We start from the raw sequence: 23,808 nt of genomic DNA on the forward strand, positions 1-23,808 counted from the left end.
AATCTAGGGAAAGGTGGGAGCCAGACTTAAGTGTAATGATTGGTGAAAGATGCTGGTTAGACCTGTGTCGTGACAGCATGACCACAATTATTATTAACAGGTTGGTGCAGTATAATTTTCTACACCAGTTGTACTATACGCTGTATAAATTGATCAAGGCTAAGCCAGGAATTTCAGATCAATGTTTTAGGTCTGGCATAGAGGTGGGAACCTTTGTGCACTCAACCTGGTCATCCTCTAAGATGAGGCCCTTTTGGGTAGAACTAGGTCAAGTCCTAGAAAAAAAATCATAGGTAAAGAATTTCTACAGATCCCAGAGTTGTTCCTGTTGGGAAACATCAAAGACGTATGATGAATCTGTCCAAATTTCAAATCCAATTTGTGTTGAATGCTTTGGCGGTGGCGAGGAAGTGCATCGCGGTTACCTAGAAGGCAGACTCTCATTTCGGCACTGCGCGCTAGAATCTGGAAATGCAGAGCTGTGTTCCCCAGAGAAAATTACCTACAACAAGGAAATTTGGTATCCGTACCTGCATTATATAGGGGCAAAGGTATAGTGCGGTTCCTTGTGCTTCATTGCTGTCTGTTCCTGCCTATCCTCTCCTTGAGGGGGTGGGGGGGGGGGGGGGTGGTGTCGGAATCCATCTTAATCAGGTTGAGTCACGAAAATTCAAAGACCTGGAGGCTGGCAGTGGGGTCCAAACGAATCCTACAATTACTGTTTTCTCTTTGAGTTTGGTTTTACTTTTTCATAAGAATTTTTTTTGTGCATTTGTTTTGCTTTCCTTATTGGTCTTATGTCCTTAATATGTCTGGAAGGTAAAGGGACACTGGAAAAAGCTACAGCAACAGGGGACAAGGACTAATTTATTGTTGTTGTTTTTCTTTTCACAGTAAATGTCTATTTAATTTTGTCTCTGGATTAATTGGGATGGGGGGAAATTGGACTCGACGATGAAGCTTGTATATAATTGGAAAATGTAGTGTGTTTTATTATTATGGATTGTTAACACTGTTTGAAAAATTATAAATAAAATATTCAAGAAGAAGGATCAAAGAGAGGGGAGAGCAAGGAAGGGGAAGAGAGGGAGAGAAAGAAGGGAAAGAACAAGGAGAGAGAGCGAGAGAGAAAGGGGAGTGAGCAAGGAGAGGGGGAGAAAGAAGAGAGGGAGCAGAGGGAGAAAGGAGGAAGAGAAAGGAGCAAGCAAAGAGAGAGAAAGGGGAGGAAGTGCAGGAGAGGGAATAAAAGAGGAAGAAGGAAGAGGGGAGAGAGTGAGGGATGGGGAGGAGGGAGAGGGAAGAGATAGAGAGCGCGGTTAGAGAAGATGTGAGGCTCAGAGAGTGGAAGGGAGGGAGAGGAGAAGAGGGATAAAGGTGGAGGGGGAATTGGGAAGGTTAGAGAGGGAGAGAGGTGAAGTACAAAGTAGGAAGGGTGGGGAGGGTGAGGAAAGGTGGGTGAGAGGGTGGATGATGGAGAAGGCTGAGGCAAGGGATGTTGAATGGCAGGAAAGATGGCAAGAGGAAGGGGTGAGGGTGGAGAGGAAGAGTGAGGTAGTGAGAGGGGTTGAAGGTTGGTGAGGAAGTGTTGGGGAAGGGGAGTGTAGGTATGAATGGAGATGAAGGGGAAAGTTAAAGGGGAGGGGAATGGTGAGGAGTAGCTTGTGAGGATGAAGGTATGTGCGTGTGAGTCTGGCATGGAGGAGAGGGTACAAGTGTGGGGAAAGGGAGGGATGGGTGAGGGGAGAGTGAAAGATAAATGTGAGGGTAAGGAGGAATCGAGGAAGTGAGATGGGATGAGGGTGGAGTTAAGGAGGCATAGATGTGTGGGGGAGGGCAAAAGATGAGGGTGGAGGTGGTGAGGTGGAAGAGAGCTGGTATGGGAGTGAGAGGAGGGTGATCAGGAGGGTGGAGGATGCGGTGAGGTGGAGGGAGTTAAGGAGGTGATGTAGGGGTGAGTGTGATCGTGGGAGTATCTCTGGAGTAGAGGAGGAAGTAGTGAGGGGGCTGGCGATAGAGGTAAAGGAGAGGGTGGAGGTGAGGTGGGACGAGGGCTGGAGTTAAGAAGGAGGAGTGAGGGAAGGTTGGTGATGAGAGTGAGATGAGGTGGGATGATGGCTGGAGGGGAAGGTGATGAGGGGGCTGGTGTCGGGGTGAGAGTGAGGGGGTGAAAGATGAGGGGCAGGTGGAGGTGAGGTAGAGGAGAGTTGGTGGAGGGGTGAGGGGAAGGGTGGAGAGGATGGTGAAGGGGATGGGTGGAGAGGAGGGTGAGGGGGTGAAAGATGAGGGGCAGGTGGAGGTGAGGTAGAGGAGAGTTGGTGGAGGGGTGAGGGGTAGGGTGGAGAGGATGGTGAAGGGGATGGGTGGAGAGGAGGGTGAGGGGGTGAAAGATGAGGGGCAGGTGGAGGTGAGGTAGAGGAGAGTTGGTGGAGGGGTGAGGGGAAGGGTGGAGAGGATGGTGAAGGGGATGGGTGGAGAGGATGGTGAAGGGGATGGGTGGAGAGGAGGGTGAGGGGGTGAAAGATGAGGGGCAGGTGGAGGTGAGGTAGAGGAGAGTTGGTGGAGGGGTGAGGGGAAGGGTGGAGAGGATGGTGAAGGGGATGGGTGGAGAGGAGGGTGAGCGGGTGAAAGATGAGGGGCAGGTGGAGGTGAGGTAGAGGAGAGTTGGTGGAGGGGTGAGGGGAAGGGTGGAGAGGATGGTGAAGGGGATGGGTGGAGAGGAGGGTGAGCGGGTGAAAGATGAGGGGCAGGTGGAGGTGAGGTAGAGGAGAGTTGGTGGAGGGGTGAGGGGAAGGGTGGAGAGGATGGTGAAGGGGAAGGGTGGAGAGGAGGGTGAGGGGGTGAAAGATGAGGGGCAGGTGGAGGTGAGGTAGAGGAGAGTTGGTGGAGGGGTGAGGGGAAGGGTGGAGAGGATGGTGAAGGGGAAGGGTGGAGAGGAGGGTGAGGGGGTGAAAGATGAGGGGCAGGTGGAGGTGAGGTAGAGGAGAGTTGGTGGAGGGGTGAGGGGAAGGGTGGAGAGGATGGTGAAGGGGAAGGGTGGAGAGGAGGGTGAGGGGGTGAAAGATGAGGGGCAGGTGGAGGTGAGGTAGAGGAGAGTTGGTGGAGGGGTGAGGGGAAGGGTGGAGAGGATGGTGAAGGGGATGGGTGGAGAGGAGGGTGAGGGGGTGAAAGATGAGGGGCAGGTGGAGGTGAGGTAGAGGAGAGTTGGTGGAGGGGTGAGGGGAAGGGTGGAGAGGATGGTGAAGGGGATGGGTGGAGAGGAGGATGAGCGGGTGAAAGATGAGGGGCAGGTGGAGGTGAGGTAGAGGAGAGTTGGTGGAGGGGTGAGGGGAAGGGGAGAGGTGTGGAGGAGGGAACGTAATGGCGTGGATGGGGACGTGCAGGACAGAAGCAGCAGGTTTGCTGAAAGTGGCCGTTTGGTTCAATTGAAGAGAATAGTTGTGAATCATGCACCAAGCTGTGGGAGCGGGATGTCTGCGATCTGCTGTCCTTTCTAACAGCACAGACAGACAGAGCATGAATCTCAGTCTGCCAGACGGCTTACAGGCAGTCAGTGCTGAAGGTGCAGCGAGGCCTCCCGTGTCTTTATTTGGACAGTGGGAACACAGTCTATATTTAGCAGGAATCAGGATTCCCTCCCATCCTCACCTCAGGTTACTGGTTCACCATTGAAAACTAAATTTTGCCTCTGTTATGTGGCGTCCCACTGCCACGGTATTATCTAGTACACGAGATTCTATTTAAACTGCATTTCACTGAAGATGCAGCCAGATTTATCGCTCAGAGGTCTGACCTGCAGACTGAACTTGTGTGCAGATCTGGAATTATCTGGTGTGTCCTTGCACTAAAAACACACAGAAATGCTGGAGAAACTCATCCAGTCTCACAGTGTCCATAGGAGGTAAAGATATTAGATGAGATACAACTTTAATGCCATTGTGCCAAGTATTGACGTTTTGGGACGAGCCCATCTTCAAGGTACAGTAAAACCCCAGTTATTCGGAAATCAAGCTGGAAAAAAATCACAGAAAATAAATTGATTAAAATAACGTAAATTTAAAACTGGCATGCTTTGCCATTAGTTAGCCAATCCATACAACACATAATCTCAAGCAACTGGAAATGCACATATCCGGCATCTACCAATCCGTTTAGGTGCCAGATACCAGGGTTTTCCTGCATAAGCAAAAAGCAGGCAGGTAATACACCTTCACCTCCTATGGGCGCTGCGAGACCTGCTGAGTTCCCCCAGCATTTCAGGGTGCGTCTTACTACAACCACAACATCTGCAGACTTTTGTGTTTCAGCTCCTGTACTTGCACTAATCCTTGAAGCTGCACCCCTACCTTGCAGGGAGTTTAGACAAAATAATTCTGGTCTTTTTAATGAAGGCCCAGATTACAAAAGTGAGGAATGTTTACAAATGATAGTTTAAAGTCATACAGTATGTAAACAGTTCCTTTGGCCCAACTTGCCCACACTATCCACACTAGTCCCACCTGCCTGCATTTGGCCCATATCCCTGTCTCCATCCCAATGTTTCGTAAACGTACTGGCCAATACCACCTCCTCATGCAGCCTATTCCATACACCCACCACCCTCTATGTAGAAAAGTCACCCCTCAGATTCCTATTAAATCTCCCTCCTCACCTTAAATCCATGTCCTCTGGTCACTGATTCTACAACATCATAAGACATAGGAGCAGAAATAAACTATTCAGCCCATTGACTCTTCCCCACCTTTAATCATGAGCTGATCCATTTTCCCATTCAGCCCCATAACCTTTGATGCCCTGGCTAATCCAGAACCGATAAATCTCTGCCTTGGAGCAGCACGGTTGCTGGAGTGGTTACCACAACATTGTTCCAGCGTCAGCGATCGGGACAGGGGTTTGAATCCTGCACTGTCTGTAAGAAGTTAGTACATTCTCCCCGTATCTGTGTAGGTTTTTCCCGGGGGCTCGGGTTTCCTCTCACCATTCGAAATGAACCGGGGGTTGAGGTGTAATTGAGCAGCACAAGCTTGTGGGGCCAAATGGTCTGTTACCGTACTGTATGTCTATATTTAAATTTAAAATTAGAATCAGAGTTTATTGTCATGAACAAGTCACAAAATTTGTTGTTTTGCGACAGCGTCACAGTACCAAATATATATATATCTATAAACAAAAAATTATATAGGCAAGTCAAACTAAGGCAGTGTCTGTGGTTCATTGTCTGTTCAGGAATCTGATGGCAGAGGGGAAGAAGCTGTCCTTGGCCACTGAGTGCTTGACTTCAGGCTCCTTTTTGCCTGATGGTAGCAGTGAAGTGGGCATGGCCTAGGTGGTGGGGATCCTTGAGGATACAGGCTGTTTTCTTAAGACACATCCACCAACCAAACCACTCACCATGCACAACTTGCGGGTTCTCCACATTTAAGGTTTCCCCACTGTGGCTATTCACCAACCTCACCATCAAAAGTAAACCCTTCGCCACTAAAAGCAGATGGTCCAGCTCCGGGGACAGGGCCTTCATCCAGACAGAGGTACAGCACTTACTTAAGGAAGGGGTATTGAAGCCAGCAAAAGCCCTTGGAGAGCACAGGTAGTGGTAGAATAGAATGGTCATCGACTACAGACAGACCCTCAAATAGATACATTCATTTGGATGCATACCCCCTTCCATGAATTGCCAACATAGTCAACCGAATATCGGGTCTTTTTGACTATCAACCTAAAGATGGCATATCATCAGTTCCCATCCACCCAGAGGACAGCCAGTATACGGCGATCCACCACTTCCTGTGGGTCCCCTTTGGCATCACGAATGGCATCTCAGTCTTCCAGCAGGAGACGGGCCATATAGAGGATCAGTATGAGTTGTGGGCCACTTTCCTGTATCTCGACAATGTCACCATTTGCAGCCACGACCTGCAGGACCATGATGCCAATCTCCAGAGATTTCTCGAGCCAGCCAAGCTCCTTAATCTGACGTACAACAAGGCCAAGTGCACGTTCTGCATAACTCGCCTGGCCATCCATGGCTGCGTAGTGGAGAATGGCATCTTTGGCCCGGACCCAGACTGCAAGCGACCACTTCTGGAGCTTCCCTTCCCACAAAGCCTCAAGGTCCTGGAGAGGTGCCTTGGGTTTTTCTCCTATTATACCCAATTATGCAAACAAAGCCCAGTCCCTTATCTACATCCTTCCCTATGGCGAAGGAGGCCTTCAACTACATCAGGTCCAACATTTCACCCTGGCAGCCACCCTTAATCACGCTGGCAGGCCCATCGCATTTTTTTCACGCACTCTGCAGGTCCCCGAGATTCAACACTCCTCAGTTGAAAAAGAGGCCCAGGCCATTGTCGAGGCAGTGTGGCACTGGCATCATTACTTGGCCGGTAAGAGATTCACCTTGCTGATCGATCAATGTACTGTCGCGTTCATGTTCAACAATCAGCAGTGGGGCAAAATCAAAAACAATAAAATACCGTGGTGGAGAATAGAATTATCCACCTATAACTATGACATCATGTACCGGCTGGGAAACTTAACAAGCCACCAGACGCCCAAATTGGCCAACTGCAAAATCTCCATAAAAGTCCCCGTCACCCCAGAGTCACCAGGCTTTTTCACTTTGTTAAAGCACGCAACCTGCCATACTCCATTGACGAGACCAGGACCATGACAAAGAACTGTCAGGTCTGCGCTGAGTGCAAGACTTATTAAAGCCAGTCACCCCTTCGAGTGACTCAGTGTCGACTTTAAAGGACCCCTGCCCAACACTGACTGTAACATTTACTTCCTTAACATCATCGGCGAATACTCCTGCTTTCCATTTGCCATCCCCTGCTCGGACATGACCGCTGCCACAGTCATCAAGGCCCTCTTCATTCAATATGGCTTCCCCAGTTATATCCACAGTGTCTGGGGGGGCCTTCCTTGAGGAGTGGCAAGCTGAGCAAGTGGAGAGGGAGCATGCTAGGGTCTGGAAGGCAGTCCTCCTGGCCTTGCAGTCCAAAGGTCTCCCGCTGGCAGGAGGTTCTCCTGGAGACCTGGTCCTCCACTCTACCATGTCCCTGCTGGGCACTGCCACTAATGCTATATCACAAGAATGTACGTTTTCCTTCCCAAGGAAATCTGCGACAGGGACCACACTATCGCATGGCTGACGTCCCCAGGGCCCATCCTGTTCTGGCGGCATGTGAGGAGCCATAGGTCTGACCCATTGGTCGAAAGAGTCCACCTCCTCCATGCCAACCACCAATATGCCTAAGTGGCATATCCGGACAGAATCATTAGGGATTTGGCTCCCTCAGGGACCCTGGAGACCACTGCTAATCACCTCACACCCTCCTCACTGTTGAACGCACATGATGCACCTGACCTTTGGTATTCTGCCTCTGCCCCGAGGGAGGACACATCAGGCACGGCACCCACCTACCAGCGCAGCATTAATGAATACAAACAAGCGCCCAAGACTGTCCAAGACTCCGCTGCTGTATCGCAGTAGCAGCTGGTTCTAGACGATCCCAGTGAACTACCAGACCGCCTGATAGGCTGAACTTATGACTTTCAAATTGTAAGTATGTAACTTTGTAAATTCCTCTTCACCCCGTGGGACTCTTTTTAAAAACAAGGGGTGAATGTGGTAAACCAATGTCACATATCTGGTCAAGCACATCTATTGGCCAGTTGTACCTGTAGCCCCTCCCCACAGGCTCTTGTATAATGGTGACTATTCCACAGCCCCCTGCAACTCAGTGCAGGACAACTGAACAGTAGAGATATACTATGTTCTCAAGTGAATTAAAGCCTTTGGGTTTCTCCACAGAAGTCTCCTGAGTGATTGATGGTGCATCAGCTATGATGTCATAGGCTGAGTTAACATCCCTCTGGAGCATTTTCCTGTCCTGAGCATTGGCACCTCCTCACAGGACAGTGATGCAACCAGACAGAAAGCTCTCCACTGTACACCTGTAGAAGTTTTCAAGAGTCTTCGATGACACACTGAATCTCCTCAAACACTTAAGTATACCGCTGGCAGGCCTTCTTTGTGATTGCATCGACATGGAGGGTCTAGGACAGATCCTCAGAGATGTTGACGCCCAGGAATTTGAAGCTCTTGACCCTCTCCACTGCTGACTCCTGGATGAGGACTGGTTCATGGTCTCCTTGTTCTTCTCTCTAGTTGGAGCTTCCAACTAGAGAGAGCACTGTACCCAGCACAAGACACCACACTTTTGGAGGGATCTGAGAGCATTGGAGAGATTGCAGAGGAGTCCAGGAATGAGGGACTTCAATTGTGTGGTGAGACCTGGGATGGTTCTTCTCGCACCACCAAAGGTTAAAAGGACAAATTCATCGATCACGAAGGCTTTGATGGAGTAAACATGGTGAAAACAGTTTCCTGTGGAAGGAGGGTCAGCAACCACAGGACACAGATCATTCATCCAAGGTTTGAATAATTCATAAATAAATCTCCAGAGGGCAGTGAGAAAAGCTGCTGTAGGTTTGTTGCAATCTGAACATGCTGACTCAAAGAGCAGGATAGAGCCAGATAAATTAACAGAATGGAACAAACAAGGGGGCCTACAGCTACCAAACTTTAAGAATTATTATAGAGCAGCACAATTAAGATACCTAACAGATTTTTATCAAACAAGGGAAAAACCAGATTGGACCAGATTAGAGCTCGATAAAATAGGGGAGAAGGTACCTGAACATATACTTTACAAGTGAGATGAAAAACTGTGCAACATAGGAATTCACCAGTACTGCACCATCTGCTTAACATTTGGAAGAAGATTCACGTAGAAAGGAAAAAAACAAATTACCAACTACCAAGATTATTATTGACGCAAAATAAACTAATCCCTTTCACAATAGATAACCTTTCCTTTAGAGAATGGGAGAGAAAAGGGATCAAAAGAATAGAAAATTGTTTTTTGGGAAATAATTTATTAACATTTGAACAAAGGAAGTACAAATATGGTATAACTCATGGTACAATGTTTGCATACTACCAACTGAAAACCTACTTAAAGGACAAATTGGGAAGCAGGCTGAGATTACCAGAAGGAAGCAGCTTTGAATATGTGATTACAGAAACAATGATAATTAAAAGATTTATAACGAACATGTAGATTAAGCTGCAAGAGAAGGAAAATGATGAAATAAGCTATAAACCCAAACAAAAGTGGGAACAAGATCTAAACATAAAGATAAAGAATGAAACATGGGAAAAGCTATGCTCCAGAACTATGAGAAATACAATAAACACGAGGTTACGCATGATACAATATAATTGGTTACACAGGTTATACACCACGCCCCAAAGGTTAAATAAATGGGACCCAACAGTATCAGGAAGATGTTTTTGCTGTAAGAAGGAAATGGGAATTTGGACATGTGAGAAAGTGGAAAAGTTTTGGGAAAATCTAAATCAGGTATTAAATAAAATCACAAAAAGCAACAAACCAAAAAGCCCAGAGATCTTTCTTCTAAGTAAATAAGAAGTAAAGAACTAGGCCTCGATTTGGATGAAGCGCAAAAAAGATTTATTATGATAGCCTTAACTGTAGCAAAAAAATGTATAATGTCAACCTGGAAATCAGAAGAGAGCCTGAGAGTACAGCAAAGGAACATGGAAATGAAGAAATATATTCCATTGGAAAAAATAACATATAATTAAAAAAATAAAGTCACAGTATTTGAACAAATTTGGGAACCGTACATGGAACACAACAGAGAGGGCTCGCCTCGGACCTTCACCCCCTAAAATGATAGGAGAAGAAGACGAAATGAACTGACTCAGTGTGTAAAAGTAAATGACACAATTTTCTTGTTTATTTTCATTGTGTGATGACATTATTTAATGAGTTTAATATATCGTATATGTTGAACGTTTAATGGGTTTGGAGGGGTGGGGAGGAGGGAGGGAAGGAAGGGGGGGGAAAGGGGATATTCAAGATATTCCCTCTTGTGTATATTCAAGAGGGAAATGTTTGTGTGTATTTTGGTTAATATGGTTCATAGTGTGAAAAATTTTTTAAAAATTTAAAAAGAGCAGTTGAAAGCAGATTTCAAAAGGGAATGGGTGAAAGGGGAATTTCCCCAGGGAAAAGGGGGAAGTGTGGATTAAATGTAAAGGCATAAATTAGATAAATAATTGTTGGTTTTATATGAAGATAAAGGATTCTAAAACTAGAGGGCATGGAACTAAAGTGAGAGAGGAAAGATTCAAGAGTGACCGGAGGGCCACTTTTCTCCCCCCACACAGTGGAGTGGGTATGTGGAATGAGGACATGGTAGAGACAGGTACAACTGCAGTGTTTAAAAATAATTCGAGCAATTGCATGAATAAGAAAATTTCAGGGGGATATGGGACTAGTTTGGGTAGATAACTTGGTTGCATAAGATATATGAGAAGTAGACCATTTGGGCTGTCGAGTCCATCATGAGCTGATCCATTCTCCTGCTCAGCCCCACTTCCTTGCCTTCTCCCTAAAACCTTTAATACCCTGACTATTCAGATACCCATCAATCTCTGCCTTAAATAAACCCAACAACCTGGCCTCCAGAGCTGCCCATGGTAACAAATTCTAGAGGTTCCCCACTCTCTGGTTCAAGAAATTCCTCCGCATCTCTGTTTTAAACGGGTGCCCTTCAATCCTGAGGTTGTGTCCTCTTGTCCTTGACTCCCCTAGCATGGGAAACAACTTTGCCACACCAGGCCTTTCGACATTTGAAATACTTCTATGGAGTCCCCTGTCATTCTTCACCACTGACTCAACCTGGAGGTTAACCTTTAGGTTAGGGTATCCTGCACAAGGACTCCCAATACACCTCCAAATTTTGAATGTTCTCCTAATCCACATAATAGTCCTTTTATTCCTTCTACCAAAGTGCATGATTGCACACTTCCAACATTGTATTTGATTGTATCCCTGCAGCCTCTCTGCTTCCCCCTCTCTGCCACGTTGGGCCGAAGGGTCTGTCCCTATGTGTTGAACTCTATGTAGGGGAGTGGAACTGATTGGAGAGTATCGTACAGGCACGATATGCCAAATACACTTGGTCTGTGTGACAATCCACTTACTGGCTCAGTGTTGGTGGGCCTCTGCTTGCCATAGTTTACACAATTGGTAAACAGGATTACAAACATGGGGTGATCAACACAGCAAAGTGTAGAGTACTGTCAGAGGAAATTAAAAACTCAGAAACCCCCCCCAGTGACCTCCAAACCATTAGCAAGCACAGGGGACTTCACTGTAGAGGCAAGGACATCAACTTCTCCAGTTTCCATTAACAACACCTTCTCCCCCATCCTTCCCAATAGCTCCATTCCTCTAGTTCTCTCTCTCTTCCTTTTTCCCCCCTTTCACAGAGCAAAAAAAAATCCCTTCCCATAATCAATTCCCACCTTTCCTCTCTCATGTCCTCCCCTCTATGTCCAATGACCACCTTTTGTCTGTGGGTCTGTCCTCCTCCCCCTGCCCTTTCTTCCCTTTTCCTTTTAATTCAGGCACCTACCTGCTTTTTACTCACACCTTGAGGAAGGGCTCAGGCTGAGACCTGCCAAGTTCCTCTGTGTTTTTACTGCAATAACAGCATCTGCAGACTTTTGCGTTTCACTCTACTGATCAAACCCCTGTGAAACCCCATTTGATAAAGTCCTGATCGAATAATTCCTACATTGTAGGATAATTCACTAAAAACAAGCTTCTGGTTACAAAGCATGCTGATGTACAAGAAAGTGACAGTGAGACATGGAGGATAGGGAGAAGAAGGAAGAGTGAGGTGGCAGGGGAGTAGGGAGGGAGAAGAGAGAGAGAAACAGAAGGGAGTGGAAATCTCAGGACGGTAGAAAAGCAGGCAAAAGCAGAGTGAGGAGGGGAAGGGGAGAGAGAGATTAGGCCCTTTCATGCAGTGAAAAAGCCTGAGTGTAAAGGCAGAGATGGTCCGCCCTTACTTCAGGAGACTTACCCGCTTGAATGTGCCATGGCTGGCTCCAAGGTGCCGATTCCAACCCTTCTTAGGGAAGAATAATTGGTGGAGTGCTGTGCCCCGCCACCTCACATGAATGTACAGCCACTGCAAGCGGCTGATTAGGGGCGGGCTGATGATGCCATCAGCCTGCAACCCATCTCCCCCTCACCCATCTCCCTCCATGACCCCCTTAAGGCAAGGGCAGTCGGTGGGAGCCATCAGGGCAGGGGAGGCCTGTGGGAGCCATCAGGGCAGGGGAGACCTGTGGGAGCCATCAGGTCAGAGTCGGTCAGTGGGGGCTGTCAGAGGCAGCTGGTATGGGCTGTGCTGGCCCCGCCGGCACCTCACCGGGCCACTTTGGCCTTCGGGGCTGCTCTCTGGGGCTCAAAACGTGGCAGAGCAATGGCCGTCTTCCCCACCCATAATCCCCTAAGCAGCTGGAACTGTTCTGGGAAACACAGAGAAGTTCCAGCTGCTTGGGGGATTATAGGTAGGGAAGACGGTCATTGCTTTGTCGTGCATTTATGATGGGTGATGCTACGGCACCAGTCGCCCAGCCTCCATTGACTCCAGAGGGCGCTACGAGACACCACTCGACACGAATGAGGCACAGGAGCACCCTTTTAGGGCTGCTCTATGAAAGGTAACTTTTCAGTTGTTCGATTGCCTTATATGTCTCATCCAGGGTGGGAACCTCATCCAGCTCTAGCCTTAGGGGCTGTTGAGGGAGCTGGAGCAGGGCGGAATCTTGGACTGAGCGGTTGGCACTGAAAAGAGATTGGAAGTGTTCTGACCATCGGTTGAGGATGGAGATCTTGTCGCTGAGGAGGACTTTGCCGTCTGAGCTGCGCAGCGGGCTTTGGACTTGGGGTGAGGGGCCGTACACAGCCTTTAGAGCCTCGTAGAAACCCCTGAAGTCGCCAATGTCCGCGCTGAGCTGGGTTCGTTTGGCGAGGCTAGTCCACCACTCATTTTGGATCTCCCGGAGTTTGCGCTGAAGATGGCTGCATGCGCGACGGAAGGCTTGTTTCTTCTCTGGACAGGACGGCTTTGTAAGGTGAGCCTGGTGGGCAGCTCGCTTCTTTGCCAGCAGCTCCTGGATTTCCTGGCTGTTTTCGTCAAACCAGTCCTTGTTTTTCCTGGAGGAGAAGCCCAGTACCTCTTCAGTGGATTGCAGTATGGTAGTCTTCAACTGATCCCACTACTCTTTGCAGACGATGCCGCTTTAGTTGCCCATTCAGAGCCAGCTCTTCAGCGCTTGACGTCCTGCTTTGCGGAAACTGCCAAAATGTTTGGCCTGGAAGTCAGCCTGAAGAAAACTGAGGTCCTCCATCAGCCAGCTCCCCACCATGATTACCAGCCCTCCCACATCTCCATCGGGCACACAAAACTCAAAACGGTCAACCAGTTTACCTATCTCGGCTGCACCATTTCATCAGATGCAAGGATCGACAATGAGATAGACAACAGACTCGCCAAGGCAAATAGCGCCTTTGGAAGACTACACAAAAGAGTCTGGAAAAACAACCAACTGAAAAACCTCACAAAGATAAGCGTATACAGAGCCGTTGTCATACCCACACTCCTGTTCGGCTCCGAATCATGGGTCCTCTACCAGCACCACCTACGGCTCCTAGAACGCTTCCACCAGCGTTGTCTCCGCTCCATCCTCAACATCCATTGGAGCGCTTACATCCCTAACGTTGAAGTACTCGAGATGGCAGAGGTCGACAGCATCGAGTCCACGCTGCTGAAGATCCAGCTGCGCTGGATGGGTCACGTCTCCAGAATGGAGGACCATCGCCTTCCCAAGATCGTGTTATATGGCGAGCTCTCCACTGGCCACCGTGACAGAGGTGCACCAAAGAAAAGGTACAAGGACTGCCTAAAGAAATCTCTTGGTGCCTGCCACATTGACCACCGCCAGTGGGCTGATAACGCCTCAAACCGTGCATCTTGACGCCTCACAGTTTGGCGGGCAGCAACCTCCTTTGAAGAAGACCGCAGAGCCCACCTCACTGACAAAAGGCAAAGGAGGAAAGACCCAACACCCAACCCCAACCCACCAATTATCCCCTGCAACCGCTGCAATCGTGTCTGCCTGTCCCGCATCGGACTTGTCAGCCACAAACGAGCCTGCAGCTGACGTGGACTTTTTACCCCCTCCATAAATCTTCGTCCGCGAAGCCAAGCCAAAGAAAAGAAAATGAAAGGTAAGTTTTATGTTTTTGCTCCGCACTTGTAGCTGGCCTCCATGTGGAGACCTGGCATGAAAGGGCCTCGAGAGAGAGAAGGAGACTGCAGCCAGAAAAGAACAGAGTCATTGATAAAGATTTACAATAGCTTATTTGCTGCTTGAGTCTGCATCTATAAATAATTCCATATTCATTTTTAATTTCATCTTTTCCCACTGTGTGATTTGTACATTCATACCACTGGCTCTTCCTGTTCCTGCAGCCTGGTTAAAAATATTCTCAAAGTGAAAATAAAATTATAAAATTAAATAAAATATACAACAGCAAAATGGGTCACTGGTCACCTGAGCTAGTCCCACTTGCCTGTATTAGCCTCCTAAACCTCCAAACCTTTCCTATCCATGCATGTTCAAATCCATTTAAAAGGTTTTTATTGTCCCTGCCTCTACCATTTCCTCTTGCAGTTAGTTCCACATATCCACCACCCTCTGTGTGGAAAAAGTTGCCTCTCAGGTCTCCATTAAATCTTCACCATCTCACCGTAAGCCTATATCCTGTAGTTCTGGACTCCCCTGCTGTGGGGGAACACGACCCAGTCCTCATCGAGGGTTCAGTAGTGGAGAGGGTCAAGAACTTCAAATTCTTGTGTGTCCACATCTCCGAGGATCTGTCCTGGAGCCTCCACATTGATTCAATCACAAAGAAGGTTCACCAGCGGCTCTACTTTGTGAGGTGTCTGAGGAGACTTGGTACGTCACTGAAAACTCTCGTAAACTTAAATAGGTGTACTGTGGAGAGGATTCTGGCAGGTTGCATCACTGCCTGGTACAGAGGCACCAACTCTCAGGACAAGAATTATCTCCAGAGGGTTGTTCACTCAACCTGCAACATCACAGACACCAGACTTCACTCCATTGAGGACATCGACATGAGGTGGTGTCATAAAAAAGCAGCCTCTGACCTCAAACACCCCCACCACCCAGGCCGTGCCCTCTTCACTCTGCTACAGGAACCTGAAGACAAGCACTCAGTGGCACAAGGACAGCTTCTTCCCCACTGCCATCAGATTCCTGAATGATCAGTGAACCTCAGACACGGCCTGACTTTTCATCCACTGTTCTGGATATTATTATTTTATTTTCTATAGTTATGTCGTTATAATACGAATGTCTCCTCTATGACGCTGCCACTTAACACTGAATTTCATGACCATGAACCCTGATTCTGATACCTTATCCATGCCCCTCATAATTTGATCAACCTCTGCAAGATCCCCTCCCAGCCTCTAACACTCCAGGGAGAAAAGTCCCAGCCTCTCCTCACAATCCAAGCCTCTGGCCCCAGCACCACCCTCACCCATCTTTTCTGCACACTTTCCAGCGTACTGATCTGTGAATACTTGTCGGGAGACTCCCCTCACTCCTCTTTCACTCTATCAATGCCTCTCTGTGCCCTTCTTCCCCCAAATACACCAATGGGGACCTGAGAGGAATAGAACTGGCTGTTGTTGGTGATCTGCAAAGGCTGTTTGGTTTGGTTGGTGACTTCCAGAGCAAATGGATTCCCCAACGTGTAATTTAGGGTGTTATGTGGACATTGCCTCCATTTCCCATTCCTGAACCTGGTTATGTCAGGACCTGTGAACAGGAGCTGAGGGATCTGTCATCTGCTGGAATCAGACATCCTCACTTACTCAAGTTATTGCATCTCCAGAGTTTGTTTTTTCCTTGAACTCGATAGGGGCTTGAAACTGATCGGTGGAATTTTGAGCACCGGGGCTACAGGAGGCCAAGGAGATTGGCCTCATGCATCCCTTCCACACACTCCTCTGCTGCTCAATGCCAACATATGACCCTCACCCTGACCTCTTTGGTTTCCACTCTCCACCTGCCCATGCTCATTAACGTTTGCAAGAAGAGACGTGCTTAGACACAGGAAATGGATGCCAACGCGCAGACTCTGGGGGAGCAGCGGACTGGCGCAGGGCATCAGAAATGGGAGAATACCCCCTCATGGAGAAGGAGCAGGAGCAGGGATGACACTGCAGGACGGTGACCACAGCAGCGGAACGGTGAGGGACTCAGCAGGCTGAGAAACCCACACAGGCTGCAGGAGACTGGCTCATGGGAAACCGGTATCAGAACCTGGATTCGAGAGGGTGCTGAGGGCTCCTGAAGGGCCTCAGGTGCTGAAGGCTTCCTGATCATTTTGGCACTCGGGTTGCCGATGAATCGAACAGGAGTCTGTGTGGCTGCAGAAACTGTGGTAGCACCGGAGGTGAATCCATGGTCACTCTGAAGACTCTCTTTTGCTTCTCTTTCTCTCGTAATGTAAGGGGCGCCGGGTGACACTAATGCAACTCTTTGCCATATGGTCGGCAGAAGGCAGTTTTGTGTAATATTACATCTGCTGTACATGACAGTAAGGGGACCTTGAATTTTGAATGTGGTAAACCTGAACATGTGAACGGTAGAACCTCAAGCATGTTGGGTATGATTGGTACTGCCTCACCGAGATGGCCAAATGAGAGAGATAATTCACCCACAGATCCTGAGGTGATTCATTGCAGACTGGAGTCCCTGATAAATTAGAGCAGGCACAGGGATCTGATGAATCTGGTAAACACTCTAGCAACATTCTGTTTAGAACTGAAACTAGCAGCCATGGGCAAATTTTCCAGGACAGCTCATTACCACACTACTGAAATGGCCATTCAGATAGCAGATGCTTTAAGAATTATTTTCCAGAACTTGATAGACTCAGGATCAGTACCCATGGATTGGAGGGTAGCTAATGTTACCCCACTATTTAAAAAGGGGGGTAGAGAAAAAGCGGGGAATTATAGGCCGGTGAGCCTTACATCAATAGTGGGCAAATTGATGGAATCCATTATTAAGGATGTAATAGCGGAGCATATGACTAGCAGAGAAGGGATCGGACAGAGTCAACATGGATTTACAAAAGGTAAATCGTGCTTGACAAATCTATTGGAATTCTGTGAGATGGTGACAGGTAAAATAGACGGGGGAGAGCCAGTGGATGTGGTGTACCTGGACTTCCAAAAGGCCTTCGATAAGGTCCCGCATAAACGACTGGCTTCCAAAATCAAGGTTCATGGGATTGGAGGCAAGGTATTGATGTGGATTGAGAACTGGCTGGCAGATAGAAGACAGAGAGTTGGGATAAATGGCTCGTTTTCTGAGTGGCAGGCGGTGACCAGTGGGGTGCCACAGGGATCTGTACTGGGACCCCAGCTGTTCACAATTTACATTAATGATCTGGATGAGGGGATTGGATGGAATATCTCCAAATTTGCAGATGACACTAAGCTAGGAGGGGTTGTGTGCACGGAAGAGGGGGTCAGGAAGCTCCAGTGTGATTTGGATAAATTGAGGGACTGGGCAGATCCATGGCAAATGCACGACAATGTGGATCAATGTGAGGTTATCCACTTTGGTCATACAAACCGGAGGGCAGATTACTATTTGAATGGCAATAGATTAAGAGATGGGGAAGTGCAGAGAGACCTAGGGGTTCTTGTGCACCAGTCTCTGAAGGCGAGCATGCAGGTACAGCAGGCGGTTAAAAAGGCAAATGGTATGTTGGCCTTCATATCAAGAGGGTTTGAGTCTAGGAACAAGGATACCTTACTGCAGCTGTACAGGGCTGGATGGCATTCCAGGAGAAATTCACCTGTCGTGTGTTTTCATGAAGTCCCACCTGGAATATTGTGTGCAGTTTTGGTCACCTTATCTAAGGAAGGATGTTCTTGCAATGGAGGGAGTGCAGAGGCGATTCACCAGGCTGATACCTGGAATGGCAGGAATGACTTAGGAGGAAAGATTGCGCAAATTGGGATTGTACTCGCTGGAGTTTAGAAGATTGAGAGGGGATCTCATAGAGACATATAAAATTCTGGCAGGTCTGAACAGAATGGATGCAGATGGGATGTTTCCAAGGATGGGAAAATCCAGAACCCGGGGCCATGGTTTGAGGATAATAGGCAAACCATTTAGGACCAAGATGAGGAGGAATTTCTTGACCCAGAGGGTGGTGAATCTGTGGAATTCATTGCCACAGAGGGCAGTAGAGGCAGGTTCATTCAATCTATTTAAGAGGGAATTAGATCTATTTCTTCAGTATAAGGGTATTAAAGGTTACGGAAAGAAGGCGGGGACGGGGTACTGAACTTTAAGATCAGCCATGATCTCGTTGAATGGCGGAGCAGGCTCGAAGGGTCGAATGACCTACTCCTGCTCCTATCTTCTATGTTTCTATGTTTCTACAAGAAGGAAGGTGAAGATAGGGGGAGGGGGTGTCAGGAGTGAGGTTTGTAACCAGATAATTAAGAAAGATAGTTATCTAATTATACATCACTGGCTGCAGAGAGGACAAGGCGTACTGAAGGCTGAGGGCATAAACAATGCTGGATGGCATTCCAGGAGAAATTCACCTGTCGTGTGTTTTCATGAAGTCCCATTCCTTGCGGATACCGTTCTGTAAACAACAGAGAATGGCATGTTTCAGGAGCCAAGGTATGCAGTGAGCTGAGAATGGTTTTATCCCAAACTAAGACTCTGCCCAACTACAGTAAAAGACTGTAAGACCTTAGATTCTCAAACCTGTACAGCACAAAACAGGCCTTTTGGCCCAACTCATCCATGCTCACAAAATGCCTACCTCAGCTGATCCTATTTGCCTGTGTTTCACCCACATCCCTCCAGAGCTTCCCTATTCATGTACCTGTCCAAATGTCCTTTAAAGGTTGTAAATGTACCTGCCTCTGACCCTTCCTGTATACCTTCCACTCTCTGAAGAAGTAGCCCCTTGGGTCCCATTTAAATCTTTCCCCTCTCACCTTAAATTTATGGCTTCTAGTTTTAGATTCCTGTACCCTGGGGAAAAGCCTGTGACCAGACACCATATTTTTGGTCCCTTGAGATTTTATAAACCGCTATAACGTTAGTGTAGTGGTTAGCGCAATGCTGTTACAGTGCCAGACACTTGGGTTCAAATCTGATGCTGTCTGTAAGGAGTTTGTACGTTCTCCTCATCTCTGCATAGGTTTCCTCTAGGCGCTCTGCTTCCTTCCCACTCTCCAAAACATACAAGGGTTGTCAGTAAATTGGGGTATTTGGGCTTGTGCTGAATGTCAAATTTTTTTTTTTAATCTCAGCCTTCTACACTCAAGGGGAAAACAGTCTCAGCCTATCCACCTGCCCCTGATAACTCAAGCTTCCAGTCCTGGTAACATCTTTGTGAATCTTTTTTGCACCTCTCCAATTTAATAACATCCTTCCTGTAGATGGGTGACCAGGACTGCACATACAGCACGTGGACCATGTTTTCAGCCATGACTTTACGTGGGAATCCCGTATCAGAAGGATGTTAGAAATGACCATCAAACTGAAGCATAGGAAGTGGTAGGAGGGAAGTTTGATGCAGTAGTATGTGTGACTTACACCAAATCACAAACTGTTATCCAAACATTAATGGGATTAAAAATGAGTAGCCTGTTTCTCTCTCTCTCTCTATAGAGAGGGTGTGTGTGTGTGTGTGTGTGTGTGTGTGTGTGTGTGTGTGTGTGTGTGTGTGTGTGTGTGTGTGTGTGTGTGTGTGAGAGAGAGAGAGGACAGACATTTCATGTTCTTTTCAGTACACTCAAATAGCCTCAAGATTTAGGGTAATAGATGTAGGTCGGAGATGTGGAGGAAGTGCTTTCCAGAGTGTGGAATCTATGGAATTTGCTGCCCATTGAAACAGCGGAGGTGATCTCGGTAAATACATTTAAGACAAGGTTGAATCAATTTTTACATAGTAGGAGAATTAAGGGATATGGGGAAAAGGCAGGTAAGTGGAGATGAGTCTCTCATCAGATCAGCCATTGAAATGGCGGAGTAGGCTCAACGCGCTGGATGGCCTACCCCTGCTCCTCTTTGTTACGTTCATATCCCATGAGGCATTTTGATGTACAGCCACAGATATACGACAGCAGGGCAAGTTCTCACAGGAAATGCACTTTGTTAAATCCATGCAGAAGGCCAGAGTGGTAGTGTGTTGAAGAATTCAACTGGTCAGTAAGTGGAATGAATAGGGCTTTTTTCTCTCTCTCTCCACTTCAGATTTCATTCATCTCTTCTTCTTTTATATCCCCTCCAGTCATTTTTATTCCAAGCAGTGATCGTTATCACTGTGTTAATCAGCACCCTTTTACAGCCTTTTCTCTTTGTTCTTCCTGCTCTCTTTCTCCGCTACCTACAACTCCCCCCAGTTCTGACGAAAACTTATCGAACTGAATCCGTCAACTGTCCACAGATGTTTACTGACTCACCGCAAATGATTATCTGGGTGCAAATGATAGAAAGATGATGGAGGGGCAGGTTGTGATGAAGAAATGGAGAGGCTGCAGAGAGATTTGGAGAGATTATGAGAATAGGCAAAGATGTGGCAAATGAAATACATTCTTGGAAAGAGTACGGGTCGTGCATTTTGGAAGAAGGAAGGGCCGACTATAATTTGAATGGGAGAAAATTCAAAATTTGGAGGTGCAAAGGGACTTGGGAGTCCTCGTGCAGGATCCCCTAATGGTTAACCCAGGTTGAGTCGGTGGTGAAGAAGGTGAATGCAATGTTGCCATTCGTATCTAGAGGGATAGGATACAAGAGCAGGGATGTCGTGTTGAAGCTTTATAAGGCACTGATGAAGCCTCCCTTGGGGTATGGTGTACAATTTTGGGCTCCTTATTAAAGAAAGGATGTCCTGCCATAGGAGGGGATTCAGAGAAGATTCATAAGAACGATTCCTGGAATTTCCATATGAGGAACGTTTGACGGCCCTTGGACTGTACTCCTTGAAGTTCAGAAGAATGAAGAGGGACCTCATAGAAGCATTTTGTACATTGAAAGACCTGGACTGAGTAGGTGTGGACAAGTTGTTTCCCATGGTAGGAGAGTCAAGGACAAGAAGACACAACTTCAAGATAAAAGCGCACCCATTTAAAATAGATGTGGAGGAATTTCTTCAGCCAGAGAATAGTGATCTCTGGAATTTGCGAGCATGGGTGGCTGTGGAGGCCAGGTCGTTGGGTGTATTTAAGCCAGAGGTATTTCAATAGTCAGGACATCAAAGATTATTGGGAGAAGGCAGGGAAGAGGGGCTGAGTGGGAGAATGGATTGGTTCATGAGGGAATGGTGAAGGGGACTCAATGGGCTGAATGGCCTATTTCTGCTCCTAATGCTTGTGGTGTTATGGTCTAAAACAGGTGTGTGATGGTGGTAAGAGAAGCTTTTTTTTCAAAGCCACAGAACACTGGGCTTCTCAAAAGAAGTGCCAAGGGATCACTTTCATCCACTTGAAATGGCTACTGTTTGGATGCTCCATTCAAAGAACAGGACACAAGGAACAGAAGCAAGAATTGGACATTCGCAGCACTCAGGTTCATTGTCACAAGGGGCGGTGATAAAGTATGCTTGGTGTGCAGTCCAGCAAGACATCTCATTCCAAGTAGAGCAAGAGAGACTCAATACAAAAGCTTGGTTACAGAAAGAGATCAGTTGCTATGGAGCAGAGGCAGCATCAATTTATTATTTTGGGGTTCATTCATGGCTGCAGGGAAGAAACTGTTTAAGTTTTTGGTGCACAATTTCAGTCCTTAGCCTTCTTCCCCATCGAAGAAGAGTGTTTGCAGTGTGACAGGCCCTTCACTATGCTTTTCCTGGCCAGCGGGAGATATAGATGGAATCTATGGAGGGGAGAGAGGTTTGCGTGATGTTCTGAGCTGCATTCAATACTTTCTGCCAATATTGAGGAGAGCAGCTCCGGTACCACGCTGTGATGCATCCAAAAAGTATGCTTTACTAATCATGAACTCGCTGCATTCCCTCCATCTCTCTCTGCCTCTGCATTTCATCTCTTTCAAACTTTATTTCACATCCTAACTTCCACTTCCTCTGAAGTGTCTACCATTCCTTCTGCCCCAAGAGAGATGTACTCTTACAATGCCTGCAACTGGTAGCTACAAGCATCAGTTCGTTTATGACCCATGCGCTCATTAGTTTAAAAACTACACTCCGCTTCTTGAGCTGCTTGTAAAATAGAGCCCCGAGGCAGGTAACACGCGCAGAACCCAGTATCTAATTTAAACGTCCCTACTACCTTGGGGGTTTACATGTCAGGTCTGTTAGCCTGATGGACATGTGCCTGCATGGATTACAAGCAGCAAATGGAAGGGACCTTTAATGCATCTTAAAATATTGTAAATTTACCGAGAGTAGCCCTCATCTTTAACGGCAAACTGGCCATTGTGATAAAAACACATTCAACTTTTCAAAAATGGGCACAGCCTCAGTAAAAAGCCGGGAGGCTCTCCCTGGTGTCTGGTACATGACCTGTTGTTTAATCAACTGCATTGAAAATAGATTGATTTTCAGATTGCTGCTTGTGGGAGCCTGCAAAATGGTTGTTTTTGGTGCATTACACCACTGTGACCATTCAAAAATACTTCATTATCTGTAAAAGTAACTTAGAAGTGCTGATCCTGTGAAAAAGTTTCACTTTAAAGTTACAGGATCCTCAAATATCTAGCCCATTTCTAAAGCCCCAAGGAATGGCGAGACCATTCAGCTCACCGACCTGGTGAAGATCTACTGCTCCACTCAATGGCTTAGCTCTGTACATAAAGGAGAAAGAAATCAACCTCTTACAGTATTAATATTAATTTGTGCTTGGGAGAGTCACTTGACTGAGAGATATGTAAGAGGATAAACATGAAGGCTTGGCGCCAACACATACTCCTCTTACCTCACATCATAAATTCCACATGCCACTTTCTTTTGATCTGCAACTGGCGGCATTTATTGTCAATGTGATTGACAGGAAGCCCGTTCGCTGATTCCTGCCCGGATTGTACTAAATCAGTGCGTGATAAAACTGGGTGTACAAAGCCTGGGCGGACAATGGAGTGAAAGAGCAGCTGCCAATGCCACCGTCTGATAACTTGAGCTGGCCCAAGTTCCTTCCCTCCCTTGCTCGCTCACTCTGTTTGCCGAGTTGCTGTGTGAACCATTGCCAATGAGCTGGATAATCATTAACTCCCCAGGCAAGCTGCTCTTAACAGGACTTGCTGTGCTTTGTAGGTTGAGGGATCTCTATTTTTGTATGCTGTACATTGAGAGAGAGAGAGAAAGAGAGAGAGAGAAAGAGAGAGAGAGAGAGATGGAGATGGGGAGAGCAGAGAAAGAAATGAAGTGAGAGAGGGAGAGGGGAAAGAGAGGGAGAGTTGGAGGGGAGAGGGAAGGAAAACAGGGGGAGAGAGAGAATTGAGAGGGAAGAGGGAAGGGGAAAGGGAGGGGGAGAGTGGGAGTGAGAGAGAGAGAATTGGAGAGGGGAGAGAGCAGAGAAAATGGGAGAGGGAGAGGAAAAAGAGGATGGAGAGGGAGGGGAAAGAGTAAGTATGGGAGTGAGATAGGGAGAGAGAATTGCAGGGGAAGAGCAGAGAAGGGAATAGGAAGAGGAGGGAGGGAAGAGATTGTGGGAGAGAGAAAGAGAGCTGCTGGTATCTGAAGCCTCGATCATATCTTTTTTAAAAAGAATAGATGGCAACATGATGATATAATCTGGAGGGAAGTCGTGTGTAGGAGAAGG

The 23,808-nt window shown here is 47.3% G+C and overlaps 1 protein-coding gene across 13 annotated transcripts in view; it reads right to left on the reverse strand.

Moving 5' to 3' along the window:
* Positions 1–23,808, reverse strand: part of nudt14 (nudix (nucleoside diphosphate linked moiety X)-type motif 14) — a 128,894-nt gene that overhangs the window by 43,329 nt on the left and 61,757 nt on the right. For 4 of the 13 annotated variants that reach the window (XM_069915760.1, XM_069915748.1, XM_069915755.1 and 1 more), the window contains one exon: positions 18,619–18,662. The exons of 1 other annotated variant lie outside the window; for it this stretch is intronic. In XM_069915760.1, coding sequence (XP_069771861.1) covers positions 18,619–18,662 — 44 coding nt within the window. Of the gene's footprint in view, positions 1–530; positions 3,638–3,790; positions 3,893–3,923; positions 4,009–17,858; positions 17,886–18,618; positions 18,663–23,808 lie in introns of those variants that run through there. 8 more of the 13 variants (XM_069915758.1, XM_069915749.1, XM_069915750.1 and 5 more) reach the window with 5 other exon arrangements.

Source organism: Narcine bancroftii, chromosome 2, assembly GCF_036971445.1.
Source record: "Narcine bancroftii isolate sNarBan1 chromosome 2, sNarBan1.hap1, whole genome shotgun sequence".
Classification (NCBI taxonomy): domain Eukaryota; kingdom Metazoa; phylum Chordata; class Chondrichthyes; order Torpediniformes; family Narcinidae; genus Narcine; species Narcine bancroftii.